Source organism: Carassius carassius, chromosome 7 (assembly GCF_963082965.1).
Source record: "Carassius carassius chromosome 7, fCarCar2.1, whole genome shotgun sequence".
Taxonomy (NCBI): Eukaryota; Metazoa; Chordata; class Actinopteri; order Cypriniformes; family Cyprinidae; genus Carassius; species Carassius carassius.
In genome coordinates this window covers 4,258,375-4,276,336 of record NC_081761.1, presented here as the reverse complement: position 1 = coordinate 4,276,336, position 17,962 = coordinate 4,258,375, and the positions used below count along the sequence as shown (strand labels likewise).

The 17,962-nt window shown below is 34.5% G+C and overlaps 1 protein-coding gene across 1 annotated transcript; it reads left to right on the top strand.

Moving 5' to 3' along the window:
• On the top strand, window positions 1-17,135 carry LOC132143373 (NEDD4 family-interacting protein 2-like). Its single transcript, XM_059553532.1, has 8 exons — window positions 1-244; window positions 6,901-7,045; window positions 9,730-9,860; window positions 12,528-12,615; window positions 13,282-13,406; window positions 13,558-13,624; window positions 14,414-14,519; window positions 16,071-17,135. The coding sequence occupies exons 1-7, from the start codon at window positions 209-211 to the stop codon at window positions 14,515-14,517; spliced, it is 696 nt and encodes a 231-aa protein (XP_059409515.1). The 5' UTR covers window positions 1-208; the 3' UTR covers window positions 14,518-14,519; window positions 16,071-17,135.
• The last annotated feature ends 827 nt before the right edge of the window (window positions 17,136-17,962 follow it).

Genomic DNA, 17,962 nt, shown 5'->3' with positions numbered 1-17,962 from the left:
CCTCCCTCCCACTCGCTTTAGGACGTGACTGTATCTGCATCGGTGTTCGCGTTAAATCATGGCTATTGTGTGAATGGGAAAAGCCACTACCGTCTCTGTATATGACTGATCCGAGTCATATGATCGCAAGTACGATCGAGGGCTGTCTTTAATTTGAATTAGTCAAGGATAAACTGTTTTTATTCGCCGCTGGCTGGGCTGGCAGTATATGAAAATGGACCAGGCGGCGAGCCGCTACCAAGTGGTAAGTCTAACTCAGCCATCGTTATATAAGACGATCAAACACCCCGTGTTATACAATAGACTTTATACACCCGAGCTGCTGATGATAACTGATTTTTGTCCGATTCCTTTAATCATTCATGACTTCCGCATCATCACAGCTTCACAGAGTGCGCGTCAGTTCACACACACACACACACACACACACACACACACACACACACACACACACACACACACACACAACGCGTTCTGGCGTTCAGATCCGCTAAACGGCGTGCTAATGAATGGAAACTTTGCAAAGCTGAACTCTTTTTATATTGTCGTCCTAACTTTAAAAAAATGCCATTCTCCCTTCCTCTATAAATAAAACAGTGTCTCTGATAAACGTTTATCTGATATGTGTGTACGATTAGTGGAGACGCAAGAACGCAACGAAATGTAGCTCAGGAACGCGTCTTATTTGACCAGTTCCGTACCATCTGGAGACCTGGCAGCCTATTATAGACATGGTACCACTAGTTACAATGTTTGTTAATACAAAAAATAATAAAAACAATGGATACAGTTTTACCACACATTTGTTTTTTTCCGAGAACATACTGTACTAAGGCTAAGATGTTTTGTCGCGATAAAAAGGCGTTACAGATGTTCAATAGGACGTTCAGACATTGCTAGTGCGTTCCAGCGCAGTCAGGTGCACTCTTTTGGGTCGTTCAAATACAGTTTGACACGTCACAGAAAAGTATGGAACGTTTGGCGCTTTATGACGTTCACTCTTGAGGGTTTCACAGGTACACACAGAATCTTTTAAAATGTTGGGGTTCAAATGCATTGAAGCGATATGGACATGTATGTGACGTTGGGTGCATTGTGACGTTGAAGTTTGAGTGCGTTCTAACTTGTCACATGTAAACTCAGAACATTTTACTCTTTCAGGGGCGTTCACATGTATTTTGAATAGACGTATATGAAAATTACATTTTAGGGCAACACTGGGGCGTTCCAACACAGTTTGAGTGGCCACAGGTAATCATGGAACTTTTTTAAAAATGACATGAACGTTAAATACATTTTCATATGTTTGGGGGCTCTTAAAATTTTTTGTGTAAATAGATAGGTAAAGCAATCGTTATAACACATTTTAAAGCATCAGTGGTGTTCCAGTGCAATTTGAGTTGTCTGCTAAAAGTCCACATGGAGACTTTTTACTTGCATTTTGGCCCTCCACATGGAACATTTAAACATTAAAATGTATTTTGAACCATTAGATCATTATTTTGAGGTATGATAGGCATGTTTATTATCTTTGAAGGGATCTCAGCTATGTTTGGTATGCTTGAAAACAATTTAAAGCATTTTAATCATGTTTGGGTGTTGTTATTAGTACATTGAGGTGTGGAACGCTGACATGCATTTTGTGGCGTTGGATGCAAATGTCCTGTCCTCTTGGATGACACTTGGTTAGGTTTTGTAGTCAAAACCTTCTACTGTATCATATACAACAGCTGTGTGGTATAATCACAGGTTTGTGTGTGAGTGTGTGTTTTCCATCCTCAACAACAGAGCAGGCCTGGACCATAAGTGATCTGGATCCAGGGCCTTCTGTTTCTTATGGAAATCTGCTGGCTCACTGCTCAGCTGGGAAGGGTTATGTGAAGTACCCCAGAATATAATGTTCTTTTATATACAGAAAATACAAATTATATCCCTTACAAAGAATTCTCATGCTTATAACATGCTTTTTGGAGTGTAGTGCTATGTAAATACCACAGTATTTATACACACTACAGCACAGATTGTAGACTTTGGATTTGAGCTTCAGAGGTTGTTGGTAAATGTTTATCTAAAAGGGAATATTGCTAAAATATCATATATAGCCTTAATATTATTGCATATACTCCATCAATAACCCTGTTCTTTTCTGTTCTGGAGGTCTTGGTCAATAACAAGGAGAACTTTCTGATGTATATTTTCATTTTCAAAGAAGAGCACAACAATTGCAAGTTCCTGGAGTGTTTAGTTCATCCAGCAGGCCTCTGTGTGTTTTCAAAGCCTTTTCATCGTTTCTAGGAAGAGAGAGAAAAAAAAACACACACCAAAAAAAAAAACAGCTCGCTTGGTCACAAACTTTTTTGAGCTCGCTGCATGTTCGAATGTTGCTATAGCAACCACCGCAGAATAGCACTTCTTATAGATGTGTCCACAAATAAGCAGAGCTGCTTTTTCCATTTCAAGGTAAATCGATATTTAGGGTGGTTGTGGTTTCACCACATGAACCGTTCTCAGAAGTCTCTTCCTGCATTATTTCATAGCTCAGCTCTGCACAAGCTCTTCTTCATCTTCATCCATTTTTAATACGCTTGTACCATGATATCATTGTCTCCCACTTATTTATGTTGCTCTGAACTCGTCATTAGTCAGCACACCGCAGAACTGCAATTTTATGCAACGGAAATTTTTTTTTTATTAATTAATTATTTTTTTGAATGTAGTGATATTTAAATGCTGGCCAACATGTTCAACCAGGTTTTTTTTTTTTTGACTTTTTAAATAAAATAAAATAATAAACAGTAATATAATATGTCAGTATGAAATGTAAATATTTGTTATGGATAAACCAACATTAAAATGCTGGCCAACATGATGAATCAATAATTATTTTTAATGTTATTTAATGTTATTGCTCATAATGATAAATGGCTAATCTAAACTCTGTTCTATTTTGTCTCAATACATACATTTTTAAATTACATTTAAAAACTGAAATCATTTGAAATACATTTGGGCATCATAACATTATAATTTACAGTATTCAAAATATTAAGATTGAGATTAATTTCTGCTAAATGTTACATTAGTTATTTAGTAAAACTGTTAAGAATTAGGTTAAAAACGGACTAAGTGAGTTTGTGTTGGGCGATATGGAGATCGACGATACACAATATTATCAAACATGGGTGGAGCAGGAGAGAGACTCTTTGTTCTTGTCATAGCAGAACTATTTGGTGTTTTAAACCGCGTAGGTGCACGAGAGAGAGCCTATGGAGTCACCAATAATAAAAAAAAAATACTTTCAAACATACAGACTGATTTAACTAACGTTAAATATAAAAATACTGTATTTAAAACAGCTAGTTCATACATAGTCGGACGCAACTGTCATATCGCACGTCCGCTTCTGCGCTGGGAAGTTATCAGTCTAAATGTTCTGCAAAATCAGTCAACGGTGAAAATCAATAGCAGATTTCATTTAAAGTCCAACAGTTAAACACTTATATTGGGCATAAACGAACATTTAAATATAAAGTATTTAAAACAGGTAAGTTGATATATTTGTAGTAAAGTTGAATTGAACTGATGCATCAGTCATACAGCGCTCCGGACCGAGTGCCTCATGACGAGTCTGACGCACCGTCACAGAAACAAGAATGAGATGCATTCTAACATAACTGTGGCATTAAACTCAGTTAGTAAAGGCTCGTTTAATATATTGCACATACAGTATATAGGCCGTTTAGATTACTTGTTAAAGTGCAATGAAATACCTTATATCTGCAGACGATGTACGTCTGTTTGTGGATGGAGACTTTGTAACGGCCAAAACTATGTATTTTGCATGCATCACATTATAGTGCGGTGTGCATGAAAATAATAACAAGGCGGCAGATTGAACTGGTTCTCACGTAGTCCTTCTACGTCATCACCACATAGTGTGTTTTATAAGTTAAGTGATCAGTCTTTAAGAAAAGGACTACGTGAGAACCATGCACTATGGATGATAAATTCGCTCTGCCGCCTTGTTAATTATTTTGTCTTTACTTTATTTGTGACACCAAGAAAGAGTTAATCTCTCATGTATGAGAAGAGCGTGTTGCAGTATACCAGCCATTAAATGTGTGGGACACCATCTCGTCGTTTTCTATCGCTTTCATTTCATGGATTTAACGAATTATCCGAGTCAAAGCGTTACAACTTCACCGACTACATGCGCTAATCCTCCTGCGCGTGCATGCGAGGTGTGTGTGTGAAATGCGGGCAGTGAAATTAAGTGAAATAGCTGGGCAGTTTAAAAGCCGAATTATAATAAGCAGCCTAATAAAAATAAAAATAATAGTTATTATTATTATAATCTAATACAGGAAAATGAGCCTAATATCGTAATATCGAATTCTGCTTATGTCGATATCTCTGACGATCGTCGTCTATCGGCACAACCCTAAAGTGAGTGTTAGTTGGCAAATATAGTCTAAATGTAAAAATTGGGAAAATGCACAATTAAATATCAAGTTTTAGCTGCTATAGATTCGATGTCTACCGATAAATAAATTTATTTAATATAAATATCTAAATTGATATTGTACCAATATATCCCAATGCATCTCTTTCTCTCTTTTTTTTGTATGTTACTTGTTAACAAAAGTGAAATTTTAATAATCGGTCCAAATATTTCTGCTGAGAAAAGCTTAAATGACATTGTCAAGTGAGGGCTTTTTAGGGAGGGAAGTTTTTAGCAAACAAAATTCTGTGCAGTCTTAGTCATAACACAAAGATGTACCGTTTATCTTAAGTATGATAGTGCTTCTAACAGTCCATTGCAAACCACTGGATGTGCTTGCTTTGTCCCTGTGCAGTGGTTGTGTTTATGTAATGTCAGTCCAGTTTGTCTGTCGGTTGTGCTCAGTGCAAAGTGAGAGCACAGTTCACCATTGGCGTTCTTGCTGTCCTTGATTTGGCCCTGATGTTACAGTGTAATCTTTCTTATATGAACTTTGTCTCTCACCGAATCTCTAATCCTGTCAGGAGGCCTTAGATATTATCAGGAGGCGTGGTGTAGTAAAATATTGTCATGACTTTATACTTTGAAAGAGAGAACTGTTATTTATCGTTATATTGGTGATATCAGGGCTATGAAGGTCTGCAGCAGCTTTCTGATTTGTTTATTTTTTATTTTTTAAGTCTTGTAGGATAGTCTGTGAGCTGTAAGCACAAGTTATATATTTATTTTCTGCATTTACCATGTTTTATTTATTAGTAGCATGACCAGTAGTTTGAAAAATAACATTCACAAACTAATTGCATTTTGATGATCTAGCCTAGTAAATGCATGTCATATGATTTGAATAATAATACAGTATATAATATAATATAATATAATATAATATAATATAATATAATATAATATAATATAATATAATATAATATAATATAATATAATATACTTTGATATTTAGTAATTTATAATTACTTTTAGACTTGAAGTATGTGTTTTATTTTGTTTATTTTTATTTTTATATTTTTTGTAATAAATGATTTAGCCAGAACATAAAAATCATATGTTTTCAAAACTATGGCTTTGCCTTACGCTACTCTGTCTCTGGCTGCTAAGCATAAAATAATGATTTTATTATGAAATAATAATTAAAAAAATACATTTATTCAGTACTATTTGATGCAATGTTTAAAAAAAAAATTATAATAATAATGAAGACCTTACCTTTAAAGTTCAAGGCAGCCAGCTTTAGGAGATGTGAGTTTTCTCTACTTGTTCTTGTGGGAGATTTTTGAGTTCTCTCAACGTTTTGTTGTATAAACTGAAAACAACAAGTTGAGAAAACTCAAAAAGTTTTTATCAACTTTAGATTTTTTACATTGTGGAAAATTTCAGCCATTTGTTTATGTTTACTACTTTATTTTATAATATATTCCTTTTGAAATCAGAAAAACCAAATTTCCTGTATGTCTAAGGAATATTACATAGGTTTTTTCATTTATTTATTCATTTATTTAATTAATTAGAAATGAGCCAATGCCTAAAATTTATTTTCAAAACCATGCCATTGCCTTACCCATAATTTCAGAACTAATTTGTTTAAAACTATTTGTATTCAGAGCTGTTTTATAGGAATATTCCAGGCATTTATTGATATTTAGAGATGAAGTAGCTATTTTGTTAATTCATGTTTTAATTTTTAAGTTACCATTAAAATTATAATTCGGTAATATTGATATGAATGCTTTTGTGAACTACAGAAGTTTTGGTTTTGTGACAGAACTACTATGAGGATTACTACTAACTGCCCAAAATGTGAAACAGACTAATTTCACCCTGGTGAATCGCTTATGTCTGTTTGGACGATTGCTTTCTATCGACACATCAAACAGGTGCAGATGAAGGCACCTCGGTCTTGTGGTTTGCATTGCGCCGCTCTCCTGTTACTGTGTGAATCCGTTAGCTAACTTTGTTGGCAAACAACCGTGCATCCTCTGATGTGCCAAGTGCGTTCCCTACAATCTTAAACTGTCATGTTACCGTGAGGCCTCAGTTCTCGGAAGACATTTTCAGGTCACTTTGTGCAGATTGAGATTCAAGACTGTTTTTTTTAATACTAAATGTTTTATTCAGTGCTTCTTTCAACACTTCACTCATGAAGTTTAGCCTCACAGATTGTTTTGTTCATCGTAGGGCGAGGACAGTAAGGTTACGCGACCCAAGAGACCTAGTTGTTGACTCAAGTTGTTGACATGTTCCTTGCAGTGTTAGAAGATATCCTCCCTTCATCGAGTACATCATGGTGTCAGTTAAGCCAACGCAAGACACAAGACCATGTCAGATTGGTCTTAAATGAAACGACAAGATTCTTCAGTCTGAACATTTGTTATTCTATCCTTCCTCAGTTGCACAATGAGGACGATCCCTCTGAAGGGGCCTCTGGCACAGAACCGTCCACATCCTCCCGGGCCGCTGTCGCAGACATCGTGGATATGGAAGCTCCGCCTCCTCCTTATACCAGCGTGGCGCTCGGAGCAACAGCTGCACCAGGTACAGACACCTGGAAAAACCTAACGTTTTACTTTTAGTCATTGTGGATGAAAATATGGACACAATGTGGATTTCTTTCCAATTCATTATGAAAATATTACAATGACATCATTGCCGTTGGTTACTGTTCAAAGGTTTAATGTCAGTAGGATTAATTCTTTCAAATAAATTAAGAATTTTATTCAGCTGATTGATGAATTAGATTGAATAAAAATGACAATAGACACATATATAGATTTAGCTTTCAAATAAATGCTATTCTTTTAAAGATTCTATGCATCAAATAAATTTTTTTTTGGGATCACGATTTCAACAAATATTTTATGCAGCACAGCTGTTTTCAACACTGATGATAGAGTGCAACAGTCTGGTTCCAGAAGAAAAATGTAATTCATTTTCTGCATAGGGAAAGTGATTTTTAACAATAACTCATAAAGCATTAATACTGTGAGGGCCATTAGTGCTGCACAATTATTACAAAAATCCTAATTGTCGATTATTCCCTTGAAATTGTAATTGTGATTACTAATTAGGATTATTGCAATTTACATTGAATGATGTTTATACCATTGTCTGATGAAACTGCATGCCGCAGTTTTATATGAAAATAATCAACATGAAACTCTAACTGAAAAACCTTTAGTGCATTTCTATAGTATTAAAATGTCAACTATACATTGGATTGGTTTCTCATTTAAATTATAAAAAAGTAAAAATATAAATGGTATTATAATGTTAAACTAAAACAATGGAAAAACCCTTAAGATAACATGTAGAAAGAAAAAAATAATCTTAAGCTTGCAGAATAACATAAATGGACTTTTGTCGCTTTTTTTGTACGTAATTGTGAGTAAAGTAAATTTCACAAATGATGCTATTGAGTCCTTATATCTTAAAACACTAAATTATTTGCATATATATGCATATTTTACAATAAATATATTGAAACTTGAAATGGGTATTTTTATATTTCTCCATTGTTTTTAATTTATGTCTTGTGATTGTAGTTCTTTTCCTCATTTAAGCTGCTAAAGTGCACTTGTACCTTTTTGTCTGATTTTCGAAAAGTTTTTGATATTTTTTTTTTTGCTTCAAATCAAAGTTATTAATGTTGTGATTCACCTCATAGCTTAGCTTAGCATAGATCATTGAATCTGATTAGACCGTTCGCATCTCTGTCAAAAATGAACTAAGAGTTCCTATATTTTTTCTAGAAAATCGCAACTTTTCATTTTCCGTTGGTCTTAGTACATTCAATTCAATTCAATTCAAGTTTATTTGTATAGCGCTTTTACAATACAAATCGTTACAAAGCAACTTTACAGAAAATTATGTTTCTACAATATTTAGTAGTAGCTAGTAGTTTGTGCACGTTTGACAGGATTTTAGAAAAAATAAAAAATAATAATAATAATACAAGACGTAGTCAGCTAGACGATGAACTATCAATATTATAAATTAATAGTTATTATATGATGCAGTCACACATGTAGCAATAATTATTAGTTCTGTTTGTTGATTCAAGGTTAGGATCATCTGGGGTCCTCTGAGGGTCAGCATCATCTCTTCTCAGGTGTTCTTGATCCAGACTGGAGCTTGTGTAAATCCTAGTCCCGTGGCAAAACATAGAAACAAAATAGAGACATCATTAGCATAGCTGCTGATCCAACAAAGTAAAATTAGTTTAACCCAAGCTAAAGAATAAAAATGCACATTTGATCAGATGCAACTACACTCACAATTTAAAAGATACATTATTCGTATGCTTGGCGAAAGAGATGCGTTTTTAATCTAGATTTAAACAGAGAGAGTGTGTCTGAACCCCGAACATTATCAGGAAGGCTATTCCAGAGTTTGGGAGCCAAATGTGAAAAAGCTTTACCTCCTTTAGTGGACTTTGCTATCCTAGGAACTACCAAAAGTCCAGCGTTTTGTGACCTTAGGGTGCGTGATGGGTTGTAGCGTGGTAGAAGGCTAGTTAGGTACGCAGGAGCTAAACCATTTAGGGCCTTATAAGTAAGTAATGATAATTTGTAACTGATACGGAACTTAATAGGTAGCCAGTGCAGAGACTGTAAAATTGGGGTAATATGATCATATGATGTAACTACAGAAGAATCAAGTTTTAAATAGGAAAAAAATATAGAAACTCTTAGTACATTTTTGAGCGAGATGCTAATGGTCTAATCAGATTCAATGATCTATGCTAAGCTAAGCTAAAAGTGCTACCGCCAGACCCGGAGAACGGCAGAATGGATTCGAAAATGGTAAAACTCAACTGTTTAACTCTAGGGGAGTTGGAAAATGAGCCTATTTTCAAAAAAAGTGAGTTGTTACTTTAAGATTAACATTAAAATCTAAGTCTGAAATGATTGCATTGTTGTGTAGATGCTAAGTCTCTAGTTATTGACCCAAGTCTAAAGAGCTGACCTTCAAGTGTTGTGTTTTGGTCTCTACAGTAGGTATGGCTCAGTGCAAGTCTGTTGGTTCTTATGCATGTTTTACCAAAGGCAAACTCGTAAGTCTGATGGCTAGTTATGTGTTTTGGGGTTTATTCAGATCTCTAAATATGGGCTATAGTAATCATGATGCATGACTTAGGTTTAGGAAGACTCATTGTTTTGTAGACTCATAGCTAGAAATGTGTGGTGTATGGCTAACCTGTGTTTTCTATTGCTTTTCAGAGAGCACATTTCCGGGGGACTTCCCCGTTCCTCCCCCATACAGCGTTGCCACGTCTCTGCCCACTTACGATGAGGCAGAGAAGGCCAAAGCGGCAGCCATGGCTGCTTCAGCGGTGGAGGTCATTCCACGAGTGAGTATCTCATCGGCCTACGCACCCACACATTCTGCAGAACCTCGATTCGCTCTATTTTCCACTGCAGCTTCAGTACAGAAAATTCCCTCAAAGGAAATACATTTCTGAAGTAATGCTGCTATGATTTAACGTTGACTAAAATGAAACGGGACATCTCTTAAAATCATGTGTGATTAGCTTTTAGTAGTAACATAAGGAGAGCCTTTTTGAGGATGTGGTGTGCCATGAAAGCCATGACCTAGAAAGAGAATCCCACAGATACTCTGGTTTCTCTGAGCTCAGATCAAGAAGTCTTATGTAACGTGTCCCCGAAAAGTATTTGGACACTCTTAAGATGGTCTGAATGTCATTGCGTTAGATAACAGAATGACAAACCATCTGGCATCTGTAAACAAACAATGCTTTTCTCAGAACTAACTCCCTTTTTCTGAGTCTCTTTTGCAGTGACCTTCACACAGCGAGTCCCAATGCGTTTTTTTTATATTTGAAATACTGTACTAACTTACTATTAGCTATTAGTTTCATCCTTCAGAAATCATTCTAATCGCTGTCCAAGAAATATTTATTAATGTTAAAACAGTTGTTCTGCTTCATATATTTGTGGAAACCCTGATACACTACCATTCAGATGTTTGAGATAAGCAACACATTATTGTTAAAAAGGGACAGTAAAAACATTTATAACATTACAAAAGATTTTTATTTCAAATAAATGCCGTTCTTTTAAGCTTTGTATTCATCGAGTAACATATCACAGAAATATTAAGCAGCAAAAACGGTAAGAACCTTAAATAAACACTAATAATGATGAATAATAATCAGCATATTGGAATGATTTCTGAAGGATCACGTGATACTGAAGACTGGATTAATGGTGCTGAAAAAACAGCTTCAGAGACATTTTAAATTATATATAGAAAACAGTTCTTTTGAATTGTAATAATATTTCACAATATTATTATTATTAATTATTTTTTTTACTATATTGTTGATCAAATAAATGAAGCCTTGGTAAGCACAAGACTTCTTTCAACACTAAAATATTATAATTATTACCAACTTTTATTTATTTCTCTTGTTTGTTTATTTGAAAGTTGCTTCATCCTGCAATTGCAAATTGAGGACATTCAGAGAGAGAAAGAGAGCAAAGCACCCAATGCTGGAGCTCTGTTATGAAATCACTTCAGAAACAAAGAATGAATTGGAGCATTATTCAAGACTTTTACTTGTTATACAACCTCAGCAGCTCTGTTGTGTGCTGCGGTATCAGTGTGGAGCCGGACTGGGTTACCAGAGGCGTAGGCTGGAACATAAAGGAGCAGTTCACACATTCTCTCAGCCTCGTGTCATTCCAAACCCGTGGAACACAAACATGTTGATGCTGTGTAAAAGTGAACGGCTACAGAGCAGTCCAGTTCAGTAACTTCCAGGGAATAGTCCTGCATTCAAATGTTGTTTGCTGAAAAGACAGACATCTTTTTTTAGATGAGGCACGCACTTATGTCTAAGCCAAATGATGAATGATGTTAAAGCTGCTTTTAAAAGCTGCTTTAGAAGTATTTTGAAATATCTGATAAAAGTTGAATAGACCAGGGGTTCTCAATCATTTAGGTGCCATGGACCCCAAATTATGATCATATGGGTTCAATGGTCCTCCCCTAAAATGATCCTAAAACTTAAAACACAGCTGTGTATTTTTATGTATGAATTTAAAATGTGTTAAATATAAACTATTATATTTAGTTTCCATTTTCTTATTTTCCTATTCTTTTTGTAGCACTGTACTGTTAATGTATTTAAATCAAAATATTATTTATTTAATTTTTTATTGTTATATTGTAATCATTTATTTATTTACATTTTTTTTTTGTTTATTTAATGTCTATTTTTTTATTTGTTTCCCCCCACAGACTATAGTTTGAGGCTGTTATGATATGTTTGGTGATTTTTATTTATTTATTTTCTAAATTAAATAAAATATGCTTTATTTTATTAGCATAACAGTTGGTCATTATTCATTTTCACTGTATAGAAAAAAAAGTACATTATGCAAACTAATTATTTAGCATATAGATTTGGAACAAGGTGGAGTAGAAGACAGCATTTTCATTTTCTGATGAACGTTTCCCTTTTCAAACAAAACAGTAAGATAATTGAAATACACAAGATCTATTGAAGCAAGCCCTTGAACTAGATGCTTAAGCTCCGGTTGCTCTGAAGGGCCTGTCTCTGCTGCTAGTGTACTTGAGTGAAAGTGTTTCCTGAAGGGAAACTAATAAGGCTAGTATGGAAGTATGAGTTATATCACCATGCTGCTGTTATTTTTCTAAGTGGTTTTTATAAAGTGATCTCTTTCAGAAAATTCAACGAAGAAAATTGCAATAATTTGTCAAGGTTTTAATGAATTAAGTTTGGAGTTACATTCTTTCATAACCATTTTCCACCTCTCTGACCCTTTATTAAACAGTCAGCTTGTGCTACTGTACCTGCTGTAGGTACATGACCCTGTCTGTTAGTGGCTAACATCTTTGTATCTAGTTGTTAATGTAGCTGGTGCTGTTGCTGGTGTGTAAACACTGAGGTTGCATCACAACCATGGTGAATTCTGATCCAGTTGATGTTGCTTCCTAAATGTTTCTCCGTATTCATCTTCTTGTTAAAAAGGATGATGATTTTCCGGTTCGGGATGACTTCAGTGACGCTGATCAGCTGAGGGTGGGAAACGATGGAATCTTTATGCTGGCCTTTTTCAGTAAGTAATGCAGAATGCTTGTCTTTTACACACATGTGCATGATTAGAATGATACACTACTATGACAAAATGACTCGACTCGGTTTCATCAGCCCTTTATGCACATGACCAGTTAAAGATTTAGCATTTCAAAATGCATAATGCTAAACATACTTTTATTTTTTATTTTTATGAAAGATATGCATAGATATACGTGTAGTGTGCAAGTGAATGCCATTAGAAACATTGGCTGCATCTGAAATCACATAGTCTCTTGAGGAGGTATTAAAGTCTGGTCTATAACTGTATGTGTGTAGCATGAATATAATCTGGATACTGTGTCTGCCATGTTGTCATTATCATGTGACTTATGTGTATGTGATTTCAGATACAGTCACAGCCTCTGCGTGTTTGTTTGTCATTGCATGTTGATTTTGTTTTAGCGCTGTGTGATGTATTTCTATACACAGTTGTCAGTCAGTAGTATAACAGTCGATCATAGTCCAGTCATGTTTAATAAATGATCAGTCACGCTTTCATTAACAGAACATCCCCATCTTTGGGACACATGTAAGCAGTTTTTCAAGATGTTTTGGGTATGCACATAAAAATACAGAATAGGTACTGAATATATTTACATGTGCATTCTTCATTAATGCCTTATTCTCTCTCGTTTTGTGTAACCAGTGGCCTTTCTGTTCAACTGGATTGGGTTCTGCTTGTCTTTCTGTTTGACCAACACCATTGCTGGCCGATATGGTGCCATCTGTGGCTTTGGCCTCTCTCTTATCAAATGGATCCTCATTGTGAGGGTGAGTCTCTTAGTAATGAATCGATTAACTCAGAACCCACACAATAAAATTATTACAAAAACCTATCTTTGAGCGAGTGGAGCATTGTTTTATGAATATGAATTGAATCATTATTAAACTCGATGCTCATTGGTATTATTCCTCTTCACAGTTTTCAGATTACTTTAATGGATACTTCAATGGGCAGTACTGGCTCTGGTGGATTTTCCTGGTTCTTGGTAAGTTGTTTTCATTTTATGTTAAGTAGGGCTTTTTGTGGTTTGATGATCTGATAATATCCGAATGTGTGTTAAAGAGATAGTTCAACCGAAAATTATACATTTGACATTATTTACTCAACCTGTGCAACTTTCTTCTGTTAAACTCGATAATGTTAAGGTAGCTATTGACTTCCATGGTACTTTTTTTTCATAGTATTTATGCAAGTCAATGGCTAGCGGCACATGTTTGGTTAACAGCACTATTTAAATAAATTATTTTGTGCTCACCGGAGGAAAGAAACCCCAACAGGTTTGGAACAGCTTGAGGGGGAGTAAATGATGACAGAGAGTTTTAATTGTTTGGGTGAACTATCACTCTAAAATAGTCACTGAGAAGTTTATGTCATTCTTCTGCAGTACTCTAGCGCCATCTGCTGGTTGACTGACTACATAACGACACGATTCAAAATGCACTTCCAGATACATCGTTTTTCATTAATAAATAAATGCATTAAGACCTAAATGCTTTATGTTAATTATATCAGATAATATTAATGAACAATAGTCTTGTTGGCTTTTGGAAATCTTATAATTGTGTGAAATAATATGGCTGTAGTAACCTAAATACTGCAATATATTCACTTTAGGAATTTTGAATTAGTGCTGTATGCTAAGACCAGCACGGTGTACTATTACTTTTCTGTTTCTGGTGTCTGTGTCTGATGGATGTGAGTGGGAAGGGCCACTCACATATTTTTTTTAGAGCATCTAGTTATTGACCTATGACCTGTCTGTCATGCACTCCAGGACTCCTGCTGTTCTTCAGAGGGTTCGTGAACTACCTGAAAGTGCGTAACATGTCAGAAAGCACGGTGTCTTCACTCCGAACCCGCTTCTTCCTCCTGTACTAGAGGTGAGGATGGAATCACAAACACAACACAAACCAAAATCGTGATTCTGTCAAAAAATAGAAATGTAATTATTTACCCATGTCCCATTCTTTTCCAAATGATGCAACAACTTTTACAACCAAAAACTGGTCAAGCGTTGTATATAGAAAAGAAATGACTAGGTTTTGTTATATTTAATTATACCTGATTATTAAAGGTGCATTGCAGTCTTTGCGAACCAAATAGCAAAACCAACTTTTTCTTAGATCTCAATGTGTGTGTAATTGCTGTCAAATCACTTGATAAAAATTGTATTCATTTATTTATTTAAATTATTTATTTTGTTTTTTACAAATACAATTTTTTATAAGTCTTTCCCCTATCGACCATTGTTCTGTCAAAACAGAAATGCATTTAAAAAATAAATATATTGTGCATGCATTAAAAGATACATCATACTTGTATGCAAGAACTGCATTTTCTATGCTTTGATACCAGTCTATAGGTTGATGAACCAGCATGCACTTATGTTTCTACTGTTACAGTAGTATCTGACTTGTTTTTGCTAAATGTGGTTAAATATTTGGCTGCTCTTACTCAAGACTTCAACTCGACACTTACCCGATCGCTTCATTTTATAGGATTTTTTTTTTTTTTCAACCTAATTACTGTGGCTGTCATGTTATTTGTTGAATGTTGCCTTGAGAAGGAACACTTCCTTTCTGTTCAGGAATTACCCAATATGCATAATAACCAAGCAGGAAAATAGAAGGCAAAATGTGTGCATTTAAATCATTCTGGGAAATGATATGGGACTAGGACTGGGCGATATAACCTAAAAAATATCTTTTGATATTGGAGATATGTCATATGTTACCTCAGTGTGTATGTTGTTGGTCTCAAATGACTGAAAAAAAAAAAGTTTATTCATTTATTTAGTCTGTCTTAGTGCGAATCAATATTTCTCATAAACTAGACGAACATATTTGAACATTTTTGTAATAACTTTGAAAGCAGGATTGAATGTTTGTACTTATGCAGTCAAAACTACAATTTGTGTCAAATTGAAAAAGATTATCATGATTATTTACTGCAAACGTTGCCATTGTAGATGCATGCAAAATGTGTGATGCTGATAATGTTTTTGGTCATTAAAATGTAAAAAAAATTATAACAGTTAGTTGAATATACATTTTATGGTTATAAAAACTATTTGGGTTGGACCAAAATGACAATTTTAAGGGGGAACTTTTGTTTAAAACGAGTCGCTTTTCATGCAAACTTATTTCTACATCAGAAAGTAGTCTTCGCAACAAAGACTTTTTGTCTCTAAAAAAGGTTTCACCTTATATGGTGGAGGAACCTTTTAGTAATGTAGCATGTTGGCTTGAATTTGTTCTAAAACAGCACAAGAACTGATTTTGCTTTTGTTCCCTTGGCCACACAAGCCGGATGTAATTTGCTTCATTGATAATGGCTCTCATAACCTTGCTTATATGGAGTTTGCACAATGAAGGCCATGGTGGCAAACCTCCAGAAAACAAGCTTCACTCTCATTCACTCTCTCTTTCAAGGTCGCCTCACCAAAACATTCCTTCCTAATGTGAAATTCCTTGATGATTTGCAACCCATCAAATGAACTGGACTGGATCCCACTGAGGGGAAGAGGAAGAAGAGAAAAAATCAAATGAGTGTCTCTGCCAAACGTTCTGAACTGAACTCGGTAAAAGCAGAAGGTTTTTCTGCATTCTGAACGAGTGCAAATCAGCTCTTAATATCCAGTTTTTACATCATAACTCCCAGTTGGCCTCAGCCCATAAACTTCTGGTTGAATACTAGATTTGGACAAGACAAAAAAAAAGTCCCTTTATGGTTCATCTTTCCATACACTGCATGCGGAGTAATGAATTTGTGTATTTGGGTTGGAAATATGCAGCCAAGACATCCTATGCAATGTCTTTTACCAAACTAGTTTAGCAGACTTAGACGGATGAAACTAGACTAGTTTAATTCTCTTTGCTTCGTTGCATCGAAGGCATTGGCATATTTGATTGCATTGCAGTAAAAATATACCAAGTTTAGATAGAATATAATGCGTAACTTAGCTAACGGCGATGTAAAGTACAGATGCACAGTTTCTCTTCTTCTTAAGTTGTGTCTCGCTTAACTTTATAGTAAATGATTAAGAAATTTCATTGATGTGTTTCAAACTGGAAACGGAATTTGTACTTATCCTAAAATATATATTTGCCTTTTGCACCTGTTTTTTTTTTAATGGTTATTGGTTTTTTCCTAGCTGTGACCTGCCTAGATGACTTTAGTTACTTGAATGCCTGAATGCAACTGTCATTTGTTTCTATTAATCACAAACCTCTTAGCAATATCAGATATATAATAAAAAAAACAATGCATGCAACTTGGTTACAGCAGTTTAAACAATTAATCCAGTAAAAAATAAAATAAAATAAAAACTTAGGAAACAAAAGATAACTTACATTTATGAAATGTATGTAACCCAAACAAAGCAACCTTTGTTGGAATAATGATTTTGAATTTTCTCTGATTGCCAGAGATGATTGTGTGCTATGTTTATTCTCTTGTCTTGCATAATGCCAATAAAATTTGAAGTCTAAGATACATTTCTTTGGACATTTTGTTCTTAACATGCATTTTCATTCCTAGCCACTGTTTATGTCATTTCAATCCAAAATGTCATGTGGAATATGGGTTGTGAATGCCATTTAATGTTGACTTTATTCTCACTAAAAGTGATTTATTAAAGCTTTTATAATGCCACTGTAATTATCAGTCTTTAATTCATTGTTTGGTTGGAAAATACAAAAAATATTATGCTTAATAATATTATAATAATAGAAATAATATTTGTTAAACTGTTAGTCCATATCCTTCTGCAATGCAGCACTTACAGAGAAGATGAGTAAATAGTAATTTTATAATTGCTCTTGGGATTTGTGATTTAATTTAATAAAAAACTAAATTTTATATATATTTTTTTACATGTTAATTTTTTAATTGCTCTTGTGATTAATGTAATAAATAATTAAATGTTTTTTTCTTCCATTAGTTAAAGTTTGTTAGATGCACATTTTTTATTTTCTAATTATTATCAAATTTAGTGATTTAATTATTTATTTGGAATAGATTATTTGATGTTCTTGAATAAAATATGCTAAATATTTTAGTGTATATAATTATGCAGAGACTTGATTGAAATGAGACATAAAATGTGTTTATATGGTTAGAAATATTACTCCCCATGAAAAGTTAGTTTCTCTAAGGTAGGTCAAATAATATATTGGTACTGCTGTTTAAAGAAATATGCTGTCATCTTGATGCCACATCCAAAATCCAGCAGTATCATAAGTACATTTTTGTTTGTTTGTCTGGTATTTATTAATGCCTCTGTTTATTTCCCCCAGCAGGAGCAATAGAGAGCAAATCCTGT

Coding starts and splice junctions, on each gene's coding strand:
- LOC132143373 (XM_059553532.1), top strand. CDS start 209: ATGAAAATGGACCAGGCGGCGAGCCGCTACCAAGTG. Junction 245..6,900: donor CGGCGAGCCGCTACCAAGTG/GTAAGTCTAACT, acceptor ATCCTTCCTCAG/TTGCACAATGAGGACGATCC. Junction 13,407..13,557: donor AATGGATCCTCATTGTGAGG/GTGAGTCTCTTA, acceptor TCCTCTTCACAG/TTTTCAGATTACTTTAATGG.